Source organism: Lytechinus variegatus, chromosome 3 (assembly GCF_018143015.1).
Source record: "Lytechinus variegatus isolate NC3 chromosome 3, Lvar_3.0, whole genome shotgun sequence".
Classification (NCBI taxonomy): Eukaryota; Metazoa; Echinodermata; class Echinoidea; order Temnopleuroida; family Toxopneustidae; genus Lytechinus; species Lytechinus variegatus.
In genome coordinates, this window is record NC_054742.1 from 63,785,113 (window position 1) to 63,811,152 (window position 26,040).

General features: G+C 36.7%; 1 protein-coding gene across 2 annotated transcripts; it reads right to left on the reverse strand.

The window, feature by feature from the left end:
• Nucleotides 1–1,213: 1,213 nt before the first annotated feature.
• LOC121411634 (LHFPL tetraspan subfamily member 2a protein-like) lies at nt 1,214–25,350 on the reverse strand. 2 transcript variants are annotated; one of them, XM_041604446.1, is made up of 3 exons: nt 25,243–25,350; nt 21,649–22,196; nt 1,214–2,114 (listed from the first exon to the last, which is right to left on the reverse strand). In XM_041604446.1, the coding sequence occupies exons 2-3, from the start codon at nt 22,121–22,123 to the stop codon at nt 1,858–1,860; spliced, it is 732 nt and encodes a 243-aa protein (XP_041460380.1). In that variant the 5' UTR covers nt 22,124–22,196; nt 25,243–25,350; the 3' UTR covers nt 1,214–1,857. The 2 variants fall into 2 exon arrangements, with proteins under 2 accessions (XP_041460380.1, XP_041460379.1); XM_041604445.1 differs by lacking the exon at nt 25,243–25,350 and adding an exon at nt 24,800–25,213.
• Between the last annotated feature and the right edge of the window lie 690 nt (nt 25,351–26,040).

Genomic DNA, 26,040 nt, shown 5'->3' on the forward strand with positions numbered 1-26,040 from the left:
CAAACTTTGATTTCATTTGAAGAAAACCATTTCAAAACATCTGGTAAACCATAAAATGAATTTAGATTTAAATTTTAAAAAAGTTTCTCTCTAAGAGAACTTTAGATTCTCTTTGTCAGAGAGGTTTATACAAACTTCATGTGGTGAAACATATAAAGAATATGTTTAGTGAATAGATACACTATGTCAATGTAAAAATAAATTAATTCTACATGTAAAGAAAGAAACTTAAGATGCGTGTTGACAATTTGAAACACAGATAAGCTAGTCAAATCTTTAGAAAACAATCTCTGGGACACATCTAGTTTCACCAACTTTACTTAGATTTTTTTTTAATTCTTTGTTATTACAGTTTATGTAATATCTAGTTGTTCATTTGGCCGATATTTATTTCAATAATTTAGTGTGAACTAGATCATGAAAGAATTAACTTATTATTCTTATTACATATGTTACACTTACAATCAGAACTAGTTATGAAGTATCTTAGTGGTTTATTTTGCTGGTTTCTGTGTGAAGAATGTTAAAGTCTGAACTAGGTTATGAAGTATCCTAGTGGTTTATTTTGCTGGTTTCTGTGTGAAGAATGTTAAAGTCTGAACTGGGTTATGAAATATCCAATCGTTTATTTAGCTCATATACCAAAAATTTTACAGTCTGAACAGGAATGGTGGGTTTCATGTGCTGAGTAAACATCCTTGCACATGGATAATGGTTACAAGAACCACAAGCCATGATCATCAATCCATGAAACCCTAACTTACAATCTTCCTGTCAATGATCCAGAACGTCATTCATGTTTCACAGAGGAAGTTTGAGATCTCATCATGATTGGCGATCACACCACATGACACATCCCATGCTTTACCAATTTTATTTTAATGTGTTTTTCAGTATTCGCCGAGGTGAAAGTTGAAAACAAATCCATTCATATAGGTCCACCTAGTTCCCACTGCCACAATTTGTAACACAATTAAAACCGTGGTCTAATAATAATCATAATAGGCATTTATATAGCGTTTTCATCTACGACTGCTCAAAACGCTTCACAATTATTATTACCCGAACTGGATTCAGAGCTATTCAAGCAGCCTGTAAAGGTGCACACTTGCTAAATCAACCACAATAACGGTTGTCCGGTACCCAATTAGCACCTGAATGAGAGTGGCAAAGTGTAGATTGACACCTTGCCAAAGGACGCTATAGGCCATAGTGGGATTCGAACACACGACCCTCTGATTACAAGGCGAGAGTGAGAACCACTACACCACGGCGCTTCCACATGGTCTAAGTCATGGATTAATCATACAGTGATTGTGTCAGATCTTAGCTGTTTTGATTGTAAAAAAAATTGACTGATGAGTAACAGGTTAGCCAAGATGAATGTGACACATCTTGTAGGGAAAATAACAATTATGATATCAACGGCAAGACTCTCATAAGGGATGCGATTTCAGATTAGGAATTCAAGGCTTTAATTTGTGAACCGTGACGACTGAACAAAAAGCATAGGACTTAAGATCTATTACAAAGTCTTTAGCTGAAATAATGACATGATGCAATCCTATTCCTTGATCATCAGCCCTGTTTATGATATCTCCAAGTAAACAACAATAACAGTGATGTCATGTAGAATGGCATCACCACAAATGATAAACAAACCTGTATGTTTCTAGTAACATGTCCACACAAGCAACAATAATGAAAAGTCTAATCTTTCTTCCAAGAAACATGAACTTAACGTCTTTATCTTGTTCATCCCGTTTGTCATCAACATAACTGTTCAAAGAACATCACCTTGTCCCAAGGTCTAGTTCTGTTTGGTAATGATGACCCTCAACATGCAGCTGTAGATTATCATGGTAGACATATAATGTACTTTCCTTTCAGGATCTCATCCTGGACATCATCACTGGATGTTGCAATCTCTGCCTGAACAGAGAGAACTGCCGAGAGGAAAGTAGCCACCGTGGAGCCCACGGCAACGAAGAAAGACCAGCCTATGCTACAGGTTCCGGGCTGAAACGGGGCAGCATCAGGTCCACACAGGTCCTGGACCCGCTCCGCACCCCAACCGGCTGGGTAGAGGACCAGGGCTAGCAGGATCAGCAAACCTGGAAGATGGGAAGAACAAAAATATATAGGATTGTTAAGAATGTAGAGAAGGAAATAACCATTATTAACTACTTAAACTTTATCATAATCAGACCTGATTAGGCCCATTGTCTGGCTAAAAAATTAAAAACAAATAATGATTCAGAACAAGACTGTCCTGAAAAGTACAATTACCTCTCCCTGACTTTCGCATGAATGGAATTTGCTTGGTATTCTATTCTGCACAGTAAGCAAAGTTTACTCTAGGCAACAATTAGGACAGTTTTTTTCTCTGGAGTGCGGCGGACTGCATTCCTGAACCCTGGGGACCTTCCCTTCCATTAATTCCCAACAATGACAACCCAATCAGGAGATAAATGGTTTTCAGAACGTCAACTAAGCCGTAAAGATCGGCTCCCATTCAGACCCAACAATGGCAGAAGTGTTCGATTGCAAACTGCGATATTGGTAAAACAAATTGCTTCATAGGTATGAACAATATAAGGGCTCTCATACCCACTCGATCACAAGAATACCCGTACAAATAATGAGAGCTTATTCACGCCTACAAATACCCGATCCACCAGTCATTTTGTGTGTTTACCCACCAGCACTAAACTAAAGTTGTATGAATAAGCAAGCAAAGAGACTCCTGCATTGCTTGCTTTCGCACTGCAAAAAAACCTGCGATACATGCAGATCTAAATGAGTAATTCTTGCAAACTTTCTCATAATCTTGAAAAGTAACTACCAACTTGGGGGCATTGCTCTCAGGGATATTAAAAGTATTTTGCTTTCATAATGGTAAATACCTGGTATGTTTCTGATCCGAGTACAAATTCCTGCTTAGAAAATACAAAAATACGAGATATTTTCTGTGATCGAGTGAGTATGAAGGCACCTTATAGCACCATGCCATCGTTGATGAGTGAGGAAGAAAATGTTATTAATTTCATCAAATCAACCCTTTTGTTTGTTAATAAAAGGTTTTCACCCCAGAGGGGTATGAGTCAGGGGGATCTCAATATCAAATCATGCTCTTCTTAATAAATTTTTGAAGTAATGTGTATGCATTGAAAAAAAGAATTATGAATCAAGAACAGTGTCCATAAAAACCAAACTTTCATAATTACCAATGATTACACAGACTGATGTGATCTTGCACATGGGATATCATTCTGACATTGTGATTTGTGATATGTTGTATCTTTCCACATGATATTTCTTGGAATATTTTTTTTCAAGTATCAGGACAAACTTCTTTAAAGCCAGGTAATAAATCTTGAACTGAATCAGTGATTTTCACGCCTTATCAGTACATTATGCATTATTCAGCATTCAAATTGAAATATCACATTTATTCCATTACAATAATTGTTTTCAAAAAGGACTGATATCCTAGCAATGAAATATTGCAAACATTTTGATGGTAAGAGCAGTTTTGATAAGGGTTTGGTCAGTTTCCATGAAATGATGAAACTGCCAATTACTAGTATGGTCACAAGCTTAACTTAATGTCCTTGTGAATATTAAGACTCACTCAATTAATGCTGCTTCCGTTTCTAAACCAATAACCACTTTCTGAGGTATGTATGTATTGAGGGTACAATTTGGGACATGCTACTTGAATTGAATGCCGTAATTGCCTTTGTCAATCAGTTATTCTCCAAATACATACAATAGAGAAAAACTAATGAACAAAGACAAATTGCTGGTAAATTTGAATGTTTGTGAATCAGAAGATCAGCTACTTTCCCCAGGAAAATATAAAATACTATCACTTATCAATTATTATGAATTTTCTCTTCTTCAAATCATATAATTTAAACCTATTGTACTGTGAATTCACTTCCTGAAGTGATAGTTTCTATTATTGTGTTAACGCTGAAAAACCATTTGCAACTGTTACAGTGAGAATAAAAACGGCTAGTCTGTTTATAAAGCATTAACAATTCAACTTTGTGCAAATGTTTAATATCAACAGTGTAAGTCTCTGTATTTAGAGTATTCAGTATCATGTTTTAGCAATAACGGTGCAATCATTTTGAACATTATTTGTGGAATGACTTTGGATTGATTTTTTAGCTGACAGGCGGGATTTACAAAAATCCAGAGAGTGGACTAGCATATTAGATTCGTCTACCGGTATATAAAAAAAAAACACTTGCAATCATCAGTACCTGCACTGCATCTCGCAGAAGGTATAGTTTTATTATTATGACTGTCCAAGTTCACATAATAAAAGAGTGAGCAATACACCATGGCCTGGGAGTATCAGGATTTCTTAATATCCTTGATTTCCTTTTTTCATTACCCAGTATTAACCACTTACTGCTGCATTTGAATTATTTTGACTACTGCATTGGGCTTTACTAATCTTCATTGTTTTTCCAACAATTGAAGTCAATCTTATCTGAATACAATGGGGTGATGAGGATGCCTGTGGCTTAAAGGTATTAAGAGAAAGTAATTGCAGCAAACAATTATTTCATGAGAATATCTTTAAAATCAAGGTTGATAAACAATTATCATAGATATAGATCTGGTAGTCACTAACACATTAAGTCATATGTGGGACAGTGTATTGATATTGCTTGGAAAAATACCTCACATTTTATGGAATTCCATGCTTATTTTGCTCTCATGCAAACACTTGGGAGGTCATTTTATTGGATTCTGTTCCGAATCATTTTCCGACTCGTTAGTCGTTACCACAACTGGCATTTATCTTCAATTTAACATTGCCATATACCTGAATATTACTTCTTCTAAACTTTCCTCATGTCAGTACAATGACCCACTGTTACATAATTTATTCATAACCTTGCCTGTTATTTATGAAAATAACATTAAAGTACTGTATCAGTCTTTCAAACATAACTCAAACTCTGTTGGATTTTTTTATGCAAGCACACTTAACGAATTTCAATTCAGCTAAAGCTGGCCAGACTTTAATAGGCACTTTTCTATAACTACATGTACCAGTACCCTCTATAAGCAGTATATGGGAATCTGAAAACCCCAAAATATTGAAAAATATCACTTGCACTTTGCGTTCATCAAGAAGGATAATCTGGCCCAAGGCATAACCACAGAAAGACTTTATGCACCAACCAACACACATTTTTACTGCGGAACTTAATACCGGGGCACCCATTTAATCTCTGACTAACCATGCATTCTATTCAGCATGTTAAGTATTTAGTTGCTTATAAATCAATTTAAAATCAGATTTGCTTTCATTAGCTCGCTCAGGGCTACCTTTAATTGAATAGTACCAGCAGCTTTTCAGGCATAATTTCCTAAAAGGCATACTTATTTTACATTTGTGCAATCCTATTAATTTGACATTGAGGTGTTAAGTAAAAACTTCAACTGTGGCAGTATTTGAAATGCCGAAGGATTCGGATATTGAATAAACTAAAAACTACTTCAAACAAGAATTTAATTTATTAAATGCCCATAGAAAACATAGATTAATTTTTATGCACTAAAAAGCTGAATTTAAAACCTAAATAGGCTTATCAACATAAAATCATTTTACATATTCTGGTAGACCTGCAACTATAAACTGCTATTGAGTGCATCTTCGTTTTGTAATTGGCTTTATGACAGCCATTCATCCGTAAATTATATCTATTTACTATCTGCTAGAATGATTCTAAAATAAAGACAGGTCAGTCTTGAATTACAAGCCCTACGTTGAGTGTACAACAAATTCTGTTTTCTAGTATGGTGCAAAATAGCATAAAGTGTACAGGGTAAGACAGATTCACTTTATATATCATTCATGTCTTTGAATAATACATGTATATACTCTCTGATTAAAAGTATTGCCTAAAACTTTTCCCTAAAATAGAGCATCGCCACCCTCAAACAGCAGACTACCTATTCATATTTGGAAATTCATGAAATTATAGACAGCTGAAGAAAAGATAATTTGAATGAAATGGACTGGAATGTAATATTCAAGATTACTTTTGACCAGATGATTGGAGAAAGTAAGAAGTCGATAAATGATTTCTGAGAGTAGTTGGGATGGTGTGTCAAGTAAATTGGCTTGGATCATTTGCTATCCATTCCCCTGGGATCAGGAACCACTTTCCAATCATCCATTTAGCATCCCTCACACATGACCTGACACACACCCACCCTCCTACCTAACCCACACACCCAACACACTTTCCCCACCATTCTCTTTATGTTACACATACACACACCCCTTACCTAAACAGCCACTCATTTATTTCTCTCACACACCCACCCACCCAGTCACCCACACACTTCTTAATATACATACTCAATTGAATTCTTCATTTCTCTTTCATGCACACACACACACACACCCTCCTTGCCTAATTTTTCAAACTTTTTTTCTCTCTCTCATTCACGCACACTCACACCCACACACACCCTTTCTTCCAAAACAGTCACTTGCTCAGTATATTTTTCCCTCTCCCTCTCATGCACATACACACACCCCTACACCCTCCTTAACCTATTTACACACTCATTTCTCTCTCTTTCTCCCTTTCATGCACACACACACACTCATAACAACACACTCCATTCATTTATTCTCTCACACACATTCCCACAGAGTCACAAACCCTCACTAGGCGGTTTCAGACCGCCTCGAAGTTCGCCAGTTCCAGGTATTCTCTGATCGGGAAATTTACCCCGATCAGAAAATACCAGGTATTTTGGTAATGTGAAAGCAAACTACGCGTAATTTCCCCGAAAGAAAATACCCGCTAAATAGTAGGTACTTGGCGAAATTACGAGAACTTTCGTGTGGATTTTTCCAAGGTCGCAGGTATTTTGGCGATGTGAAAGCAAATTACGGGAACTTTTATCCCAGCGTGTCGTTGGGCGCGGCGGCGTGGGTGGCTGCTGGGCTAGTGATTTTTTAATCTCCCGCCTTGCCTGCTTATCAGACCACACTGCGCATGCTCGTAACTTCGGGAACTTATCCCGAAGGATGTGTTTCGGGGCGGTGTGAATGCAGGAATAATTAACAGGTATTTTTTAGCCTTAAAAAGTTCTCGTAATTTAACGGGGATTCTTGTGATCGAGGCGGTTTGAAACCACCTACTTTTCATCTACCCTTACAGTAGAGCACACACACACACACGCATGCACCCACCCACCTTCTCACCTATCCACACTCTAGGCGGTTTCAAACCGCCTCGATCACAAGAATCCCCGTTAAATTACGAGAACATTTTAAGGCTAAAAAATACCCGTTAATTATTCCTGCATTCACACCGCCCCGAAACACATCCTTCGGGATAAGTTCCCGAATTTACGAGCATGCGCAGTGTGGTCTGATAAGCAGGCAAGGCGGGAGATTCAAAATCTCTAGCCCAGCAGCCACCCACGCCGCCGCGCCCAACTGACACGCTGGGATAAAAGTTCCCGTAATTTGCTTTCACATCGCCAAAATACCTGCGACCTTGGAAAAATCCCCACGAAAGTTCTCGTAATTTCGCCAAGTACCTACTATTTAGCGGGTATTTTCTTTCAGGGAGATTACGCGTAGTTTGCTTTCACATTACCAAAATACCTGGTATTTTCTGATCGGGGTAAATTTCCCGATCAGAGAATACCTGGAACTGGCGAACTTCGAGGCGGTCTGAAACCACCTACTTTCACCCTCACCGAGAGAGCTACCAATCCCATGACCATAATGACCACAAACAATCAATGTGGTTATGACACAGTATGAATATTACCAAAGTCTTGTTCATCCTGATAGATTGGCATTATGATAGATGACTGACTGACAGTAATAGTTGAATATACTCTCTCTTTCACAAGTATCAAGTAGACCCAGAGGCCCATATTCTGAAATCCAGTTTAAATCGGACCACGTTCAACTCTGCTAAAATCATGAGAAGCCTGAAATGAATAATATTGTATATTACTCATGTGTACCTTGGTTAAACTATGTTCTACAGGACTGTGGAAGTGGGGGGGGGCTTCAGCCCACTTACTTTTTAAAAAAAACCTGTACAAAAACAGAAAAATGGCCATATGATTGTGATTTTTGCATGGTCAGCCCCCCCCCCTCCCCCACTTTGAAAACCGTTCTGGAGCCCCTGTTCTAAGACAATAATTATGAAATATTTGAGTGAAAAAAGAGTGAAATGAAAAAGATGAATTGAATCTGCACAGGTATAGATCAGTGTTACAATTTGCTATCCATAGTCAAACCAAACTTTAGACTAAAGTTTTTATCAAACCTGAGTCGATTAAGGCCCTGGACTATAAATTCAATTTGGTGAAGCACCATTGTAATTTATTAGTAATAGGCTAAATATAATGAACTCTAAAAGTAGCCTATACGAGTGATATTAAAGGGGAATGAAACCTTTGAAATAAATAGGCTTGTGTCGAAACAGAAAAATCAAAGAATAAGTACAAAGAAAGTTTTGAGAAAAAATCACACAAATAATGAGAAAGTTATGAGCATTTGAAAAATATTGAGATCCTCCCATTGGCAATATGTTAAGGATGTGTGATGTCACATGTGAACAACTTTCCCTTTGATGGACTACAAAATACCCTCAAAATGTCTTTCTGCTTTTTCTTTTGGTGATACAAACTCTTTATCCATGATGTATTCTTTAAAAATCTGTATTACATGCCCTCCAATAGAAAGAACACATGATCGACTGAAAGATGTGGTAAAGAGCAATTTAGGTGAAATATATACTAAATTATTGGGGAGAGTTGTTCACAAGTGACATCACACATCTCTTGTCGCATTGCCAATTTGAGGATCTCCATAGCATTAGTGATCACAATATTCAAATGCTCATAACTTTCTCATTATTTGTCCAATTTTTCTCAAACTTTTGTTGATCTGTTTCTTTGATTTTTTCTGTTTTTACACAAGCATGAAGAATACAGAATGTGCTGTAAATTTACAAATTTTTGGAAAACCTGGGGATTTGAGGTTTCATACTCTATATTTTCCAGAAAAAGGTCAATCATGACGCCAGGAAAGATGTGTGCATGTGAGGTATCACTTCTTTACAGAAACCTTCACTAAAACCATGCCACAACCATGGACCTACTAGAGACCATGCTAAAACTGAGGGGAAAAAACTTAAAAAAAAAAAAACAGTTTCCAAAGTGTTCACAATTCAATGACCCTAAATTTGTCAAATTGATTTGACCTAGATTAAAAGCTCCAGCTGTCTTGCGCTGGACGCTATGCCAGGAAATAGCCTTACTAAATCATAATACTCACAGGTGCATATTATTCATCTCCAATATGACACTTCATGGACTTGATACAGACATCAAAAGCAGTGTTCACACACTGATAATCATACAAGTATCAAAGGAACTTAGGGTTCACAAGGGTCATCAACATTATTACAATTCTTATATTAATTACTCAGGCTTATAATAGTGTGAACTATGTTATGAATAGGAATTTCAACAAAACTTAGGGTTCACAAGGGTCATCAACATTATCACAATTCTTATATTAATTACTCAGGCTTATAATAGTGTGAACTATGTTATGAATAGGAATTTCAACAAAATATTAAAGCAGATATCTATTCTCTAAGTGAACATTTACCACTATTAACAAAAAATCCTACATAAGATTTGGGTATTTGGCTTGATCTCCAGGTTTGTTTTATTTATTTATTTATTTATTTACTTACTTACTTTTATTAATTTATTTATTATTACTATTTTTGGGGGGGGGGGTCAAATCTATTCTAACCAGCCCCTCACAATGTCTGCATATGCTTGCCTCTTGTGCTACATGTATACCCTTAATATCTACAATTTACGGTAAACTTTTGGTAACCTTTAGGCCTATAATTTGTCATGAATTCACAGATATGCTTTACCATGCAATGAATTCTCCCTTTTATGTTAAAGGGCGCAGGGCACAGGCCTTTGCACACAAATTAAATCTGCAAAGTGTGAAAGCACTCTAGCTTTATCAAGATCATGGGACTCTTGGGTCACACAGGTCACTCGATAATAGGGTGGGGTATCACCACACACTTTTCTGGTCATTACAGGTCAACCATCGTTTATATCACTAGTGTAAACAGTTCTACCTGAGATTCTTTTTTATGCATTCTCCTTTGAGAGGTGATACCAGTCTCTACACTGAGTCATGCAGAACACTTGTCGCTCAGAGCTATCAGGTTGTACTTTCTCAAGAATTCTTTCGCAGAACACATGTGCAGCAAGCATAAACTGACAGGTGAGGAAAGATGCATGGTTTTACTTGTAAACATTATGCGCAGAACATCAGCCATTATTGCTGTGAATTGCTACCTCAGGCAAGAAAAATACAAACGTGAACTTGTATTTCAAAATATTCATTAGATAAACCTGCATGTACAGTAAGCTATATCATGAATCAATAGGTCCTATTAAGATTTTGATATGACAACTTGACTTGTAACATTCATGCAGGTTTTGATTTAAACACATTTTATATTTAAGCAAATCTTCTTGTAATCATTTGCTTTTTATCCTGTCAAGAAGTAAGGTTTTATTATTATCCTTATTTAGGCATAAATTGAGTTGCAACACCCACAAGCTCAGTAAAATGGCCCTTATTTATGACCTTTGCCAGAAATCTAGTAGTACATGTACAGAGAATTAGAAGAGCCCCAGGTAAATGTTGGTATATCCTCCATAAAATTTGACCTGTAGCCCTTGACCTTAAGACCCCACAGTTTATTTGGTTCAACTTCACCTAAACAAATCCATGGACTTATTACAAATCTGAGCTTACATTGCAGTCTGATCAGAATCCTTTCCTTGATTTACTTCACAGCAACAAATGGATTGCAAATGAATGCAACCTAATACTGGCAAGGCCTCCAGCAACATCTGAGTGCACAGAAGCAAAACAAATCTTTAAAGGAATTTATCCAGACAGACAGCAATCTCAAATTCATGTTTTAGTATATTACCATACCCAACCCCAGAGAAATATGAAATAAGACTAGGCCAGGCGGGCCTAATCTGCTGGGCAAACCCTTCACTCAAAATAAGGGTCTGAATGTGCAGCCTACTCATGCCTTGTGTGCTGAAGGTCCTGTATTGGAACAGCGAGTTTTGTATGAGCTAGTGTTTGCATGGAGGCATGCTTGTTGATCAAAGTTCCAATGAGGGTCTGTGCCTGCAGACTAAGGCGAGCCTTGGAGTTGTCTTGATTGAAATGAATTTGGGGAGATTTCATTTCACAAGTCCTCAGCCGAATCTGATACAATTAAACAGGGACCCAATGGAAATCCGAGCTATTAGTTCCAATGGGTTGGTCTGGAAAAGCAATGAATCTTTAACCCTTGACGGGAATAAATCCCAAATCCTATTTTCCATCCCCTGATTTCATCACCTCCATGGTAAATGGTAGGTTGGGGCAGGGACGTCCCTGGTTGGGTTAAAGCCAGGGAAAATACTCTAATTGGAGTTAATCTCATCATCTTGGAATCAAACACACATCAAGTGGCACAAAGTAGAGCAGACATTGATAAACCTGTAGACGAGACGATTGAAGGGGTACATCAAAGGGGCAGATCAAGTACCTAAACGAGGACTCGGGACAGGTATATCCTCACAACAGCTCAACATCAGAAGTCTGCTTCCTATTTTCTGTTTTTCCCCTTCTGGAATCATTTTGTTATCATGATTTTACTTCAATTAATATGAGAATGACTTCCTCAGTAACAAGGCAAAAGCAATTTTGTGTCTCGCCCACTTATGAAAATAACCAGAAATATCATGATTTGTGAGGGCACGCAAGAGGATTTTATCGAAACTTCATTGTGAAATGACTGGGATGGAATAACTCTTGTCAAAAGAGCCTTGCACATAAACTTTAATGTTGACCTGAAAATAACCTTTGACCTTACCATGTGACCTCCGACTGCAGCATAACAAGCAGGTCGCCTAAGTACATCTACCATTCAAGTTTGGCTGAAAAGCGACTTATGGTTGCAGAGTTAAGAGTCTTGCATGTAAACTTTAACGTTGACCTGAAAATGACTTTTGACCTCACTGTGTGACCTCCGACTGCAGCATAACATGCACGTCCCCCAAGTCCATCTACCATCCAAGTTTGGTTGAAAAGCGACATACGGTTGTGGAGTTAGGTGTCATAAGAGAGTCTTGCATGTAAACTTTAATGTTGACCTGAAAATGACCTTTGACCTTACCATATAACCTCAGACTGCAGCATAACATGCAGGTCCCGCAAGTCCATCTACAATCCAAGTTTGGTTGAAAAGCGACTTACAGTTGTGGAGTTAGGTGTCATAAGAGAGTCTTGCATGTAAACTTTAACGTTGACCTGAAAATGACCTTTGACCTTATCATGTGACCTCCGACTGCAGCATAACATGCACGTCCCCCAAGTCCATCTACCATCCAAGTTTGGTTGAAAAGCAACTTATGGTTGCGGAGTTAAGAGTCTTGCATGTAAACTTTAACATTGACCTGAAAATGACCTTTGACCTTACCGTGTGACCTCTGACTGCATGCATACACATCAATCCATCTCTCCACCATACCATCCAAGTTTGGTTGAAAAGCGACATACGGTTGCGGAGTTAGGTTTCATAAGAGAGTCTTGCATGTAAACTTTAACGTTGACCTGAAAATGACCTTTGAACTTACCATATGACCTCAGACTGCAGCATAACATGCAGGTCCCTTATGTCCATCTACCATCCAAGTTTGGTTGAAAAGCGATCTGTGGAGTTAGGTGTCATAAGAGAGTCTTGCATGTAAACTTTAATGTTGACCTGAAAATGACCTTTGACCTTACCATGTGACCTCAGACTGAAGAATAACATGCAGGTCCCCCAAGTCCATCCACCAACCAAGTTTGGTTGAAAAGCGACTTATGTTTGTAGAGTTATGTGTCATTACAGGTTTGTGATGGACGAATGACGGACGGACAACGGACGACATTTGGATCCCTAAGTCTCGCCTTCACCTCTGGTGGGCGAGACAAAAATGAGACTGTGAACTAGATTTCCTCTGTATTGTACGTCTTGTAGCCAAGGAGAATAGGTTAATTGTTATCTCATTATCAAGGGTGTGGATAGTGAGATTACAGGCACATGCTTACCCTCATGACTTTTCTTTCAAAAGATTCTGTTCATTATCCTGTCTGATTGCTACATGTAGGCCTATATTCACTCCAAGATCAGTTAAGTCCATCACAGTTTGAAATTCTTTATGTAGCTGTGTTTCATCTTTACTATATACAGCCAAACGACCTAATAACAGAAATATATTAGGTACATGCATGGACACTTACAATAATTTGATCTACAGATTACGGCCTCATTTAATTGACCTGTATAATCATGTTGTGGGCAATTCCATACGTGTGGTATATGACATTTTGACAATTTATAGTCTCTAATACCCTTTTCATAAACCTATCCTCCAATTAGCCGCCTAAGAGTAATGCGGATAATTCAATAAAAATTGCGTTCATAAACTCCGAAAATAAGCCGCATTATTTTTACGAGCGCCCATCCTGAAAAAGGCGGATAATCGCCATGACAACTGGACACGCCCCCTCCGATGCGGTTGTGTTGGAAAAGGGTGACCTTGTGACCGCACCATGGCAATTATCTGCATTATTTGGAAATGCGTTCATAAACTCAAAATCTTATCCCGATGCTGCTATTATGCGGATAATAGCAGCATCAGAGTAATGCAGATAACTCTTGTCCTCCTCCAATTTTACGACCAAATTATGCTGCTATTAGCCGCCTAATTCATTTTAATTGGGTTTATGAAAGGGGTATTAGCTGAATGCTTGAGCCATTAAAATTTCTTTTTTGTCAATGATAAAGTTAAAGCGGGTAGTGATGTGAAAATCGGATAACCAGCAAAAAAATGTTTGAGTACGGGAGAATTAAAGGTGAATCCCTAATTCATCAATGGAAAACATATTGCTGTTGGTTGTCATATGAAGTTCCACGTTTGTTTGGACAGCAGGTGGACAAGTGTTGTGAAAATTGCTGATTTTTTTTTAGAGTGGAATTGCCCTTATTCATCTAAAATGAGGTTAAAGCAAATAACTGAATCTTTGAACTTGGGTAAATAGACAAACAAATACCCCGAAATTTAACCAAATTTTACCTGAAATTAGAGCAATTCTTAATCATTTTTTTATTCCTTTCAGACATAACTTTATTTACCACATTGAGTATGAATGTGATTCAATCCTTCAGAGTATATTTCATTTCTTTAAATACTTCTTATGTAAAGGGATGGCTGTTGGCAAGCTTCAGCATGATTCATAAGACGTAGGACTAAATACTGCATATTTGTCATGCTGATACATTTCAAAGTATTTATGTTGAATAAAAGAAATATTCAAATATTTACTAACATTCACTGATGTGAAGAATGTCTAGATTAGCAATCAGACTAATTTGATTAGCGCAATAAGCAAGTGCCGGACAGTTGAAAGGTAGATGGCGAACTCTAATTAATTTTGTTGATTTTAAATTCAATCACTAAAATGTGTTTCAAACATTCAGATCAGACGAATTGGGTTGTTTTTTGCCCATTCCTGATTATTCCTAAAGCATGAATAGATTGACACACAAGTTCTTCTTATGGGAGTTTTCTAATCTGCTGATTATACATGAACTGTGCATATTTGCTGGGAAGTAATCTTTGAACTTCTATCTAATCGCAAACAAAGGGCCATAAAAGAGTGCCTTTCATCAAACAAGCAAGCTCTGTAAACACCCTTCATTCTCCATGATACAAAATATTATATAGACACAGGAGGCCTACATGTAATTGGGTCCCTATGTCAACATCAAACCATGGACTTGTGATATGCTCATATACCCTACAAAAGCATCGATCAAGTAGCAGTGATTCGAAAAAAAGTGCATGCCAGTCTGAATTTCCACATCATCATAATGATCAGAGATAGAAATAACTTGAAAAAGCAAAAAACAAAGTGTCACTTTGAATATAAAGCTTACCAATTATGAGAAATTTTGTAAATTTTCCAATTCAGGAAGTTCACATCAGATGAACTTACAAATAAAGAAATGACTCAAACCTATAAATTGATATAATTTCATTCAAATCATGTAGGCCTTGGTAAAAACATTTAATTTTTGCCCATTGATTTCTACATACATTTGGTTTTCTCCTCCTTGAACAATTCAAATGGCTCTTCAAGTCTTAACACAATCCAGGTTTAATCTAGGAATGATGACCAAAGAGCTTTTTGTTATTCTATTCATGCCTGAAGATAAGAGCAAGATACTCAAATCGGCTCAAGAAGAAGAGCATTTGTCAGTGATACCTAATGGAGAGTATGGACCTCTTTGAAAACAAGACCCATTCTAAAGACAACATGAATAGGAATGAAGGGGAGATCTACAACGGTATCTTTCTTTCCTCTGCCAAACTGTACTTTAGGTTCATGGGAATTCAAACGCTCCTTGAAAATTTTAATAATTTAATAAGTGGCAGATAAAAGAGATACCAAAACAAGAGGATCTGTTGCTTTATTGAACTGAACGATGTTTAATAATGATCTGAAATGTCAACAATATTCATTTGAAAATACTAGGACCCTAAAATATATACATGCAGGTCCTGTCTGTTTTGTTTTTATATAAGCATATGAAAGATGTTTAAAATGACAGCTTGCACCATCATGACAATGTTCCTAAATAATGCCAAATTTTAAGAGGATGCTACTAATTAATTGAGCTCCTGAGAAGTGGGATTGCCAAATCTGATGTATACAGCTGATATAAAAGACATAGGCCTTTGGTTAAGGATCAGTTATGTGAACTATACTAGAGTGTCATCAAAGATTACAATATTACAAAAGCATAGCACATGCAGTTACTGAATGCATTTCTTTCCTGTTAGAATTCAAATATGACATTTTTCCGGCAGTTGAGATTTAAATTTCATTCTAGTGACCACTCTCAGTAATGTGTTTTTATTGTTATTTAAGAACAGCCATTTGAGCACTTATATATTTAGTGACTGAATATCAGAAAGTTACTAGCAAAGATTATACATTGTACCCTAAAGTTTTCAGCCCATTCCTTGCTTGAGAAGGTGTTTTATTTGAATGAGACAAAAATATGCAGATATTTTATTTTATGCGAGCACCCGATCAAACATGATTTTTATTCAAAATTGGTAAATTCAACCAATAATACACATTTTTAGTTAACATCAAAAGTTCAAAAGTTGACATCACAACTGTTTTGGGAATCGCACTTAACATAATGAATTAATGAAATGGAATAGAGACATCGAATATACTTTGGGGGGATTTACCAAAATTAAAGATGGGATATAATTTAGTTATCAAATTAACATAACATTTCATATGAACGAAAATTCAAACCATGAAGGTTGACTGAATAAACTGTACACTTATAAAATATGACAATTTTTATTTCTTCAAATGTTCATTCATTAAAGTATCAAATGCATTGCCTATGGTAATGGTACATTTCATACAGTCAGGCTTATGTAACTTGACAGTTGTCTATTTCCTTCCAGAAAATATCAAAACTAATAATAAAAATCTTATTTTATTATTTAAAATCTTATTTTAATCTAGAATCAAGTATGAAATTGACTCCATTTAACTGTCATCATAACTATCATCAAGTTAATAGAGGCAGACTGTATCAAATTACTAACAATCATTTCATGACAGACAGACAGTTTGGGTGTGAATAGCTCTCAATTAGCACCAGGGTGGAGAAGAAATCCACAGGGATTAGTTTGGAAAAAAAGGTGAACTTTCACCACAGAATGAGCTCATAAAGGGAAAGCCTGTTTACCAGACAATACAGAATAGGGTTTGGTGGGATTGTCTAGAGATGAAGAGGGTGTTACTCATCATTTCCTGGGAATAAAGGAAATCATCTGACACAATGAGACAGACCTCTTCATAAAGACTATGCAGTGGGAGTCCAGGGGTGAACGAATTTTATGATATCCAATGGATACAGAGATCACCAAACTCAAGTTGCAAAAGCATAACCTGAAAATGAAGTTATAAAAGCATAATTTGAACACATTATTAATTTTAATGGCCTACATGTTCATGCTTTCAATTTTCAACAAGTGCGATGTGAAATGTATTTTCTGTCAAGGCACTCAACAGAACTTGTGCAGGATAGGATAGGAAATCACAACTGATCTCTGATCATCACCCTAAAATCTAGCAAAAAGAACCTGAAATAGGCCTACGTTTCAGTTGAATTCTGAAAGACCACAGCTGAAGACGAGAGAAAACTTTTACTGATCTACAATCCTGATGTACAAGCAGTAATTGATCAGTCAGCGCTTTTTATCAATGTGCTTAACTTTATTAATGTGATCAATAATATACATTAAGCTGCAATGGTACCATAAATTTCTGCAAGATTTTCAGAGAAAACTAAGTAAAACTTCAAAAAAAAAATAACAGCTTTACCTCATAAAACTAGCATGCTTGGGAGCTACGAGATCGGATACTGGCACCTACACCAAATCAAATTTCTTACAGGATTATCTAGGGCCAGTGAACTTTTCAACTTGAGGAAATTTCCCAGGTGACATTCCAGGGGAAACCTTCCAAATCTCAAGATGGTTGCGCATTCCCTCATAATGTGATTTCCATTTTTGGTAGAAACCGACTTAGGGGAAACAGCCTGAATCGATGATAAGCAAATCTGTCAGAGTGCAAAACCTGCTAGCACTTTTTATTGTTAAATCATAAATCTATTATAAGAAGGCTTGATGGCTCTTTAGGAGGAATTCCTTCTTGCCAGAATAAGTTCATTTTTGTATTTTAATAGGGCTCTCTTGAAAAGCAGTTTCGTGCCGAAAGAGACCACCCTGGGTAAATAAAACAAAATGAATAAATGAATTAAATAAATTAAATAAAGAAATGAATAAATAAATAAATAAGGAGAACAGAGAGTAATTTCTGGAGAAGTTTATTAAATGTAAAGAAAGGCCAGACTAGCAACCAACCCCTAACAGCAACATGTCATCATGAAGAAATAGCTTTTCCTTAAAGGTCAAGTCCACCTCAGAAAAATGTTGCTTTGAATCAATAGAGAAAAATCAGACAAGCATATTGCTGAAAGTTTCATCGAAATCGGATGTAAAATAAGAAAGTTTCAAAGTTTTGCTTATTTTAACAAAATAGTTATATGAACGAGCCAGTTACATCCAAATGAGAGAGTCGATGATGTCACTCACTCACTATTTCTTTTGTTTTTATTGTTTGAATTATACAATATTCAAATTTTTACAAAGGACCTCCTTGCCTGAAGCACAAAATGTTAAAATAATGGAATTCCATGTGTTCAGGGAGGAATTAAACTTCATTTCACATGACAATGGTGAGAAAATAAAAATATTTCATATAATAAAATACAAAAGAAATATTGAGTGAGTGATGTCATCAGTTCCTCATTTGCATACTGACCGAGATGTGCATATAACTGTTTTGTGAAAAGAAGCGAAACTTTAAAATGCCAAAACTTTCTTATTTTACATCCGATTTTGATGAAATTTTCAGTGTTATGCTTGTTAAATTTTTCTCCTTTTATTCAAATCAAGTTTTTGTTGGGGTAATGACAATGTAAAAACAATTCAATTCAATTCAATTCAAACAAAACCTTAACAAAAGATCCCCCCCCAAAAAAAGGGGGGGAAACCATTATTACATTCTAAGGGTTGGGGCTCATCACCGCTCATGCATGGTACTCACACATTAGTCTGTAGGCACAGACCCTGATTGAAACTTTGATCAACAAGTGTGTCTCCACGCAAAGACTAGCATATACAAAACTTGCTGTTTCAATTCAGGGCCTTCAGTACACATGGCATGAGTAGGCTGTGCATTCAGACCTGGAGCACGAGTGAAGGGTTTGCCCAGCAGACTACTCACACATTGTCTCTCCCACGCAATACTGGATTTGCTACTTAGCCGATGCCTCAGACACACTGACAAAGCCATGAAATGACATGCTACATGTATCTCCTGGTTTGGAGCCAGTTGTGTAATATGCTTTTCACACTGCATTTCCTTAACCCCATACTATCCTTAACCCCGGACTATCCCTCAGCTCATGAATATTGATGATTTTACCAAAAATTACCAAACAGAGCATGATTAACGTGCAATTTGATTCTGTGATTGGCTAATGCTTAGCCCCACTTTCCTTAGCCCTATTTCGTTTTCACACTGCATCTCTTAGCACCGCAATTGTGGTGCTATCACCACAATAAGCTGGCTAACCCTGCTTTTTTGCAGGGCCAGATAGTACCGAACTATTTACCGTGCTAGCCCACTTTGCTAAAACGTATTATTAAAACAAAGTGGGTTAAGGAAAAAGTGCAGTGTGAAAAGCATATTAGTGTGACTGCAGCAGCTACTCCAAAATGGATGAGAAAGGGGAGAGCATGGTGATGTTCAGCCAAATCTCAATACCACATTCAAGGACCTTGCAGTCAGATTCTGTTTAAATGGAAATGGCTTTTAGTGAATTATTAAAGTCAACGTTTCGATCCCAAACCCAATATTCATTGATTCTTCTCTGAATCCAGTAACACAAGTGCCTCATCAGCCATTCTACGCCTACCACACAATGCAACATCACAAGAAGGTTCCAACCAAATACACAAACACAAAATATAAAATTGATTTCTGATTGTTATTCAGTGCTGATCTATAAATTGCCTCTCAGTCTCTCACAGACACTCAATATTCTCTGTGTTGAATGCTAGTCAAGCAGAAATGTTTGAGACTTTGAGGCACCCGTAAAGGACCACTCGGATAATAAAACCCATCAGGTACTATCATAAGGAATAATGATCCACCAGAATGGGTAATGCAACTCACTCCATTTATCAATGAAAGTAAAGAATACAAAATACAGTCAACTACAGGTAGGCGATTCTCTCAGAGAAAATGAAAAATACATACAGTCTGCACTTTCAGCAGTTCATTCCAGATCAACATTCAGCGGTTTTAGTCAAATTTGCAGAGTAACAATGAAACATTCATTCAGGAATTTGGTCAAATTGAGAGAGTACAATGTCAGATGTCACATTATTGACATGAAGTAAACAAATGTACACTTGTAAATATTACTATGTGAGAAACCCATCTAATTCCAAACTAAACAAATATGCAAGAAAATATATAATTTCTTCTGAACTCTGACAGTCTATATTCATAAGATTGAAATCTAAGGCATTGTTTAAGGTCAAGTCCACCTCAGAAAAAATGTTGATTTGAATCAATAGAGAAAAATCAGACAAGCACAATGCTGAAAATTTCATCAAAATCGGATGTAAAATCAAAAAAGTTATGACATTTCAAACTTTCGCTTATTTTCTACAAAATAGTTATATGAACGAGCCAGTTACATCCAAATGAGAGAGTCGATGATGTCACTCACTCACTCACTATTTCTTTTGTTTTTACTGTTTGAATTATACAATATTTCAATTTCTACGAATTCGACGATTAGGACCTCCTTGCCTGAAGCACAAAATGTTAAAATAATGGAATTCCATGTGTTCAGGGAGGAATAATACTTCATTTCACATGACAATGATGAGAAAATAAAGATATTTCATATAATAAAATACAAAAGAAATAGTGAGTGAGTGATGTCATCAACTCTCTTATTTGGATGTAACTGGCTCGTTCATATAACTATTTTGTTGAAAATAAGCGATTTTAAAATGCCATAACTTTCTTATTTTACATCCGATTTTGATGAAATTTTCAGTGTTATGCTTGTTGAATTTTTCTCTTTTTATTCAAATCAAGTTTTTGTTGGGGTGGACTTGTCCTTTAAGTACACATATTTTGATTTATATGTGAGTCCTAAATTAACATAGGATTTTACAAGGAATTTTCATGGGTATGTTAATCATACATACAGTGAGTGGCATGCCAGTGTAATTCTGTGTGTCAAATAATCTACTAACAGTTCTATTCAATTCAACATCACAGCAGGAATGAAGATGGGCTGGAAAAAAATTGCAACCAAAAAATTGTAAATTCTCTCTGATCTGTGATTTTGAGAGGTTTCTATGCATGGATCTATTTTTAGAGACATGTATAGCTTTTTTCTATGCTTCCCTTCTATGTTTTCTCTACCAAATATCTAGGTATATGCATTAAATAATTTTTTGAAGCAGAACTTACTTTGCACTATGAGGGTCATAGTTTAATTTCAGAAAGTTCATTATGATCACATTAAAATGTGATAATTTGAAGACTGTGAGAAAAGCAATTTTTTTGTTCCTTAAATCCAAAGATTTTTTTTAATACATTCACAAAGCTGGTTTACTCCATTCAATATTTTCATTGGTAAAGTCGTAGGACAGTATTGCCATGACAACAAGTTAGGAAGAGGTTTAACATCTTCCTTATTCTGCATAGTAAAGATTACTTGTTTTGTCTTTGCCAACTTCTTACAATTCAAAAACTTTTCAACACAAGGTGTAGAATGAGAAGCATACCTGCTATTGCTTGAATGAATCCACAGACGGTGAAGAGACTTTTCTTGCACAGACTCCTGAAGCAGAGACTAAACACGGAAAGGAAGCCAACGACTATAAGTATTAGGAATCCTGCAGCATAGAATATAACCATGGCTCTCCAGAACCCGCTCGGTAAATCCATGAAGTTATTGATATACGATGTGCATTCCACTTCGTTTAGCTTGGATCCTCCATCATTCACTGCGATAGCACGGAATATCTCTGCACACCTCATGAAGATTCCCAGGGTAGGGGTGTAGGTCTCTACCGGTCCGACTACTTCCTGAGGGGAGGTGGTGTTCTCAGTGCCATAGAGGTTGCTGGCACTGCTGATAGTTCTCTCTTCTCCTAGAAGCCACTGTGATGTCATCAAGGCCACCAGGTGACCCAGGACAATCGAAACACTTAGGAGTGTCCAGAAGAGCGAGCGGATGGTGATGATCACATAACACATCTTTGGTTTTAGTTTGGTCCAACAGTTAGAATCAGCCTGTACAACACTTCAGAGAATCATGGCGTTGTAGATCCTAGAAAGAAACAAACAAATCAGCCATACATGTAAACTGAATAATGCAGACAGTGAAAAAGAGGAAAATTGTGTCCCTGCAAAACTTGCATTTCGGCTGGCTAGGTATGTAATAGAATTGTGAAAACAGGCACATCTGGAAAAGTTGGAATATATGGATGATTGGTTTCTGAACAAATGCTGGGTATAAAAGATCATGTACATCCAATCAGCCGTAGAGAATAAAAAGGAAAAAAACAAATATCAAGATCGTCTGTAGTTTAAAGTCCAAAATACTATCAGATTACTTTTTTAGGTGTTATCAACATACATTGAAGACATTGTCTACCATTTCAAATCACTTTCAATTCCTTCTGATCCCATCCAAATCCAAAAAGGAAAAACAGCATGGTAACACAATGGCAGGAAACAAAACAAGATTTCCTTCATATCATAAATCAAGGAAAGAAAAAAAATCATGAAATTATTCACATCTTTGAAGAAAGAGACAAGCAACATTAATCTAAGGTCCCTCCTTAAAGTGTAAACAGCAATCAATATCATAAGAATATAAACAAGTTTAAAATGAATGTTAAGCTATATTTTAATTTTGTATACTCTTAAAATTTTTTTTTTGAATAATCATTCAGCTTCCGTAACCTACAGGAATTATCAAGAATTTGACTGCCCTTTTAAACCCAGAAGATATAATCATCTAAATGTAATTTTAAACCATGTGGTAAATCATGTTTGTCAAACACTTAAAAACAGGAAATCCTGCAGATGAAAGGAATCATTAAACTTTTTCTAGATACAATATCCGATTTAAACCCTTATGTTAATTATCAACAATTCAAAATCCGCTCTAAAACTATTAGAGAAATGTTTTTTTAATTAAAGAAACAAATAAAAATATTTGTAGCATTAACTATTGCTATATTGATATTATCACTCAAATGCACCAGCATTCTTACTTAACTACTTACTTTCTCATAATTAGTCTAATTATCACTATTGCTTAAAAAAATACTTCAAATTGAATGGTGAATATACAGACTTTTTGGTTCTCTCAATTAGAAATCATACAAAATAACACCTTAATGGAAATGAATCAAAACAGAATATTACAAATATATTACTTTATAGTTTACCGCCCATTTCGCACAACTGAACAAGTCATTGAATTCTCTTTTCATTTTGTCATGCACCATTGACCAAGCAGTGTTGGAGCTGATAATGATTCATTCCATATGAATGTAACTGTTTGTTTCTCTGGTATTGATTTTTACAATGTTCAGTATAATTAGGTTAACCTTTGCAAGGGCATACAGTAATTGGTTAGTGTGTGAGAGTATAGTATTGTGCAGCTGTGGTTTTCTGCTTTTCAATGCAATACAAATAAGCAATGAATATTAGAAGAATAATCAAAGCGAACAGTCACAGAGACGCAATGGCTCCGAGCAAGGCGTTGACGACGTCTAGTTGTTTGCCACCATATCTTCAATAGCAAAATAAAAGTATATCTTTTAGGGTGGCATTGGCGATGAGCCCTAAATCTGAATCAGACTGACGGGGAAAGACATGACTTTTACCTCGTTGATTTATTATTGAATTCCATCTTCTTTTTTTATTGGGGTCCTTTTGGAGAACTAATAATTTTTCCACCATTAGATAGCATTGACATCGACAATAAATACGATTCACTAGGCCTATATAATGTAATCATAAAAAGTATTGTAATTATTGATTTAATGGGGAAAAGGGCATACATGGCAAACCATATCGGGTTAGGGTCAGTTGTTGGCAGACACCACACTCATCATCGGGCTTTACTCAGTTCAAATTCAAATTCATTTATTTCACATCTCTTAAAAACAGGGTACAATATATGGTGACTTAATCTAATAGAGTAAACACAATAATGACAGTTGTAAAATTTAGACAAAATTAATAACTGAAGACAAAACATAAAGTAGGCCTATATGAATGGGATGTGAGGGAGTAACAAAAAGCCATTGGCCTATCGAGGCTACTCCCTTTTTACATTCCTTACTGATAATAAAACAAAACAAGATCTTCCAATCAACTTTTGAGAGTGAAAAAACAAGGATCTCAAGATCAATCCAAATCAGTAGACTAGTAGAAAAAAAGAATGTCAATTTTAAAAAAAAGTTCCTTCCCCTTTTATAGCATCGCATTCAATTAATTTCCCTTTCTCCTCCTCTTTCTCCTGCACCCGTCTGTCTCCCTTAATAGTTTTCTTCAACACAACTCCAATTCACCGTAAGGAGTCCAAAATTCTCTAAAATAGTGTACACAATAAACAATTTGCTAAAATTCACGGGGTAAAAAAAGTCAGTCATAAAAATACAAGATCATCAATCCACATTCCATAACATTAACAACACTTCTTTAAGATAATAATTCAATCTCGAGTCAAAAAGTCAAACGGTAAACAGATCACGAACAGGGGTCAAAGACCCAGGCCAGCCAGGCCAGGCGGCCAGACCAGCGTAGGCAAAGGGGGAGAAGTTGGCGTGACAGCACTCACCAGATCATTACAGGACAGATTTGAAAGGGTTGGAGAAAAAAAGAATTAAAAAGTGGAAGATTCGGAAAACTCACTCTGCAATAGTTATACTCATGTATGTTCCTGTGCAGTGCCTCGGATAAGCAAAAATCAGAAGGGATCGGATATTAAAAACCTGGAGCAATAGTATACTTTTCCAGTTGTTTCAAACAAAATAATAAGTGGTTGGATCCCGGCGCGAGAGCTTCCTTTGATCGACCGACCCAATCGCCTATGATCGAGCACTGACGGTAAAATGAAGCGGGCGATCGAGTGATGGGGAACACCGGTAGCTTATTGCGCAGACAGGTACAGGTGCACGCTGTGACGACGATATTACTGAGATCTTTTATGCTTATATCCTTGGAGCAAATGGGAACGGGTCATGCCTGAGAAGTTATTTCCTCTTGCTTCTTTTTTAATCTTACGAATGCAAACATTGGAAAACAATCACAAGAGCCCATATTACACAACAATATACAAAAGAAGCTTAGCTCACCTCAGGACCTGCGCCGAGGAGCCCGTTAAGTTGGTAGAATAGATAGTGAAGAATCTTTGGGAAACCTTCGAAGTTGAATAACGAGGTATGACTCATCCCAAAATAAAAACGTGGAACCCGCTTGTCCTATAAAACCAAACAAAGGGCATGTGTTGATGTTTTCATCTGTTTTGGTTGGCGTACTTCCAAAATTCCGATAATGTGAAATGATTGGGGGCATTTCTCATCATGGATTTTTTGTTTCAAGGGGCGTGAACGAAATAGCTAGGGCAAGAAAAGGGGGTGTGGTCAACGTTTTCCTCGTGTCATCATGATACATGAGAAATACTAATTATGTTATGGCCGGTGTTCCCAGACGACTGGATGTGAGGGAGGGCACTGGCGTACCTAGGATTTTCCAGAAGGGGGTCACATTTTTTGGAGGATATTTCGTCCGCGAAAAAAATTGACAAGCAAAAAAAAACACAAAAAAGGGGTCTTCAACCAAAAATCAATGATTTTTCTTACCAGAAAAAGATTTGACAATAAAAAAAATGTCTTCGACTCCCCAAAAAGGATTTCTTACCAGGAAAAAAATTGACAAGCAAAAAATAATTAAAAAAAGTTCTTCAGGTTCAAAAGCGGGGACACACGTCCGTTTTCATTGCATTTTTACATTACATAATATTAATTTGGCTTCTCATAAGGGGGGCACGTCCCCTAGATCAGTTGTGACTCGTCAGGGGGGGGGCAGGGATACGTCCCCTGCATGAGTTGTGACTCGTCAGGGGGGGCAGTCTGCCCCCCCCCTTTAGGTAC

Coding starts and splice junctions, on each gene's coding strand:
- LOC121411634 (XM_041604446.1), bottom strand. CDS start 22,123: ATGTGTTATGTGATCATCACCATCCGCTCGCTCTTCTGGACACTCCTA. Junction 2,115..21,648: donor ATTCATTCAAGCAATAGCAG/GTATGCTTCTCA, acceptor CCCATCTTCCAG/GTTTGCTGATCCTGCTAGCC.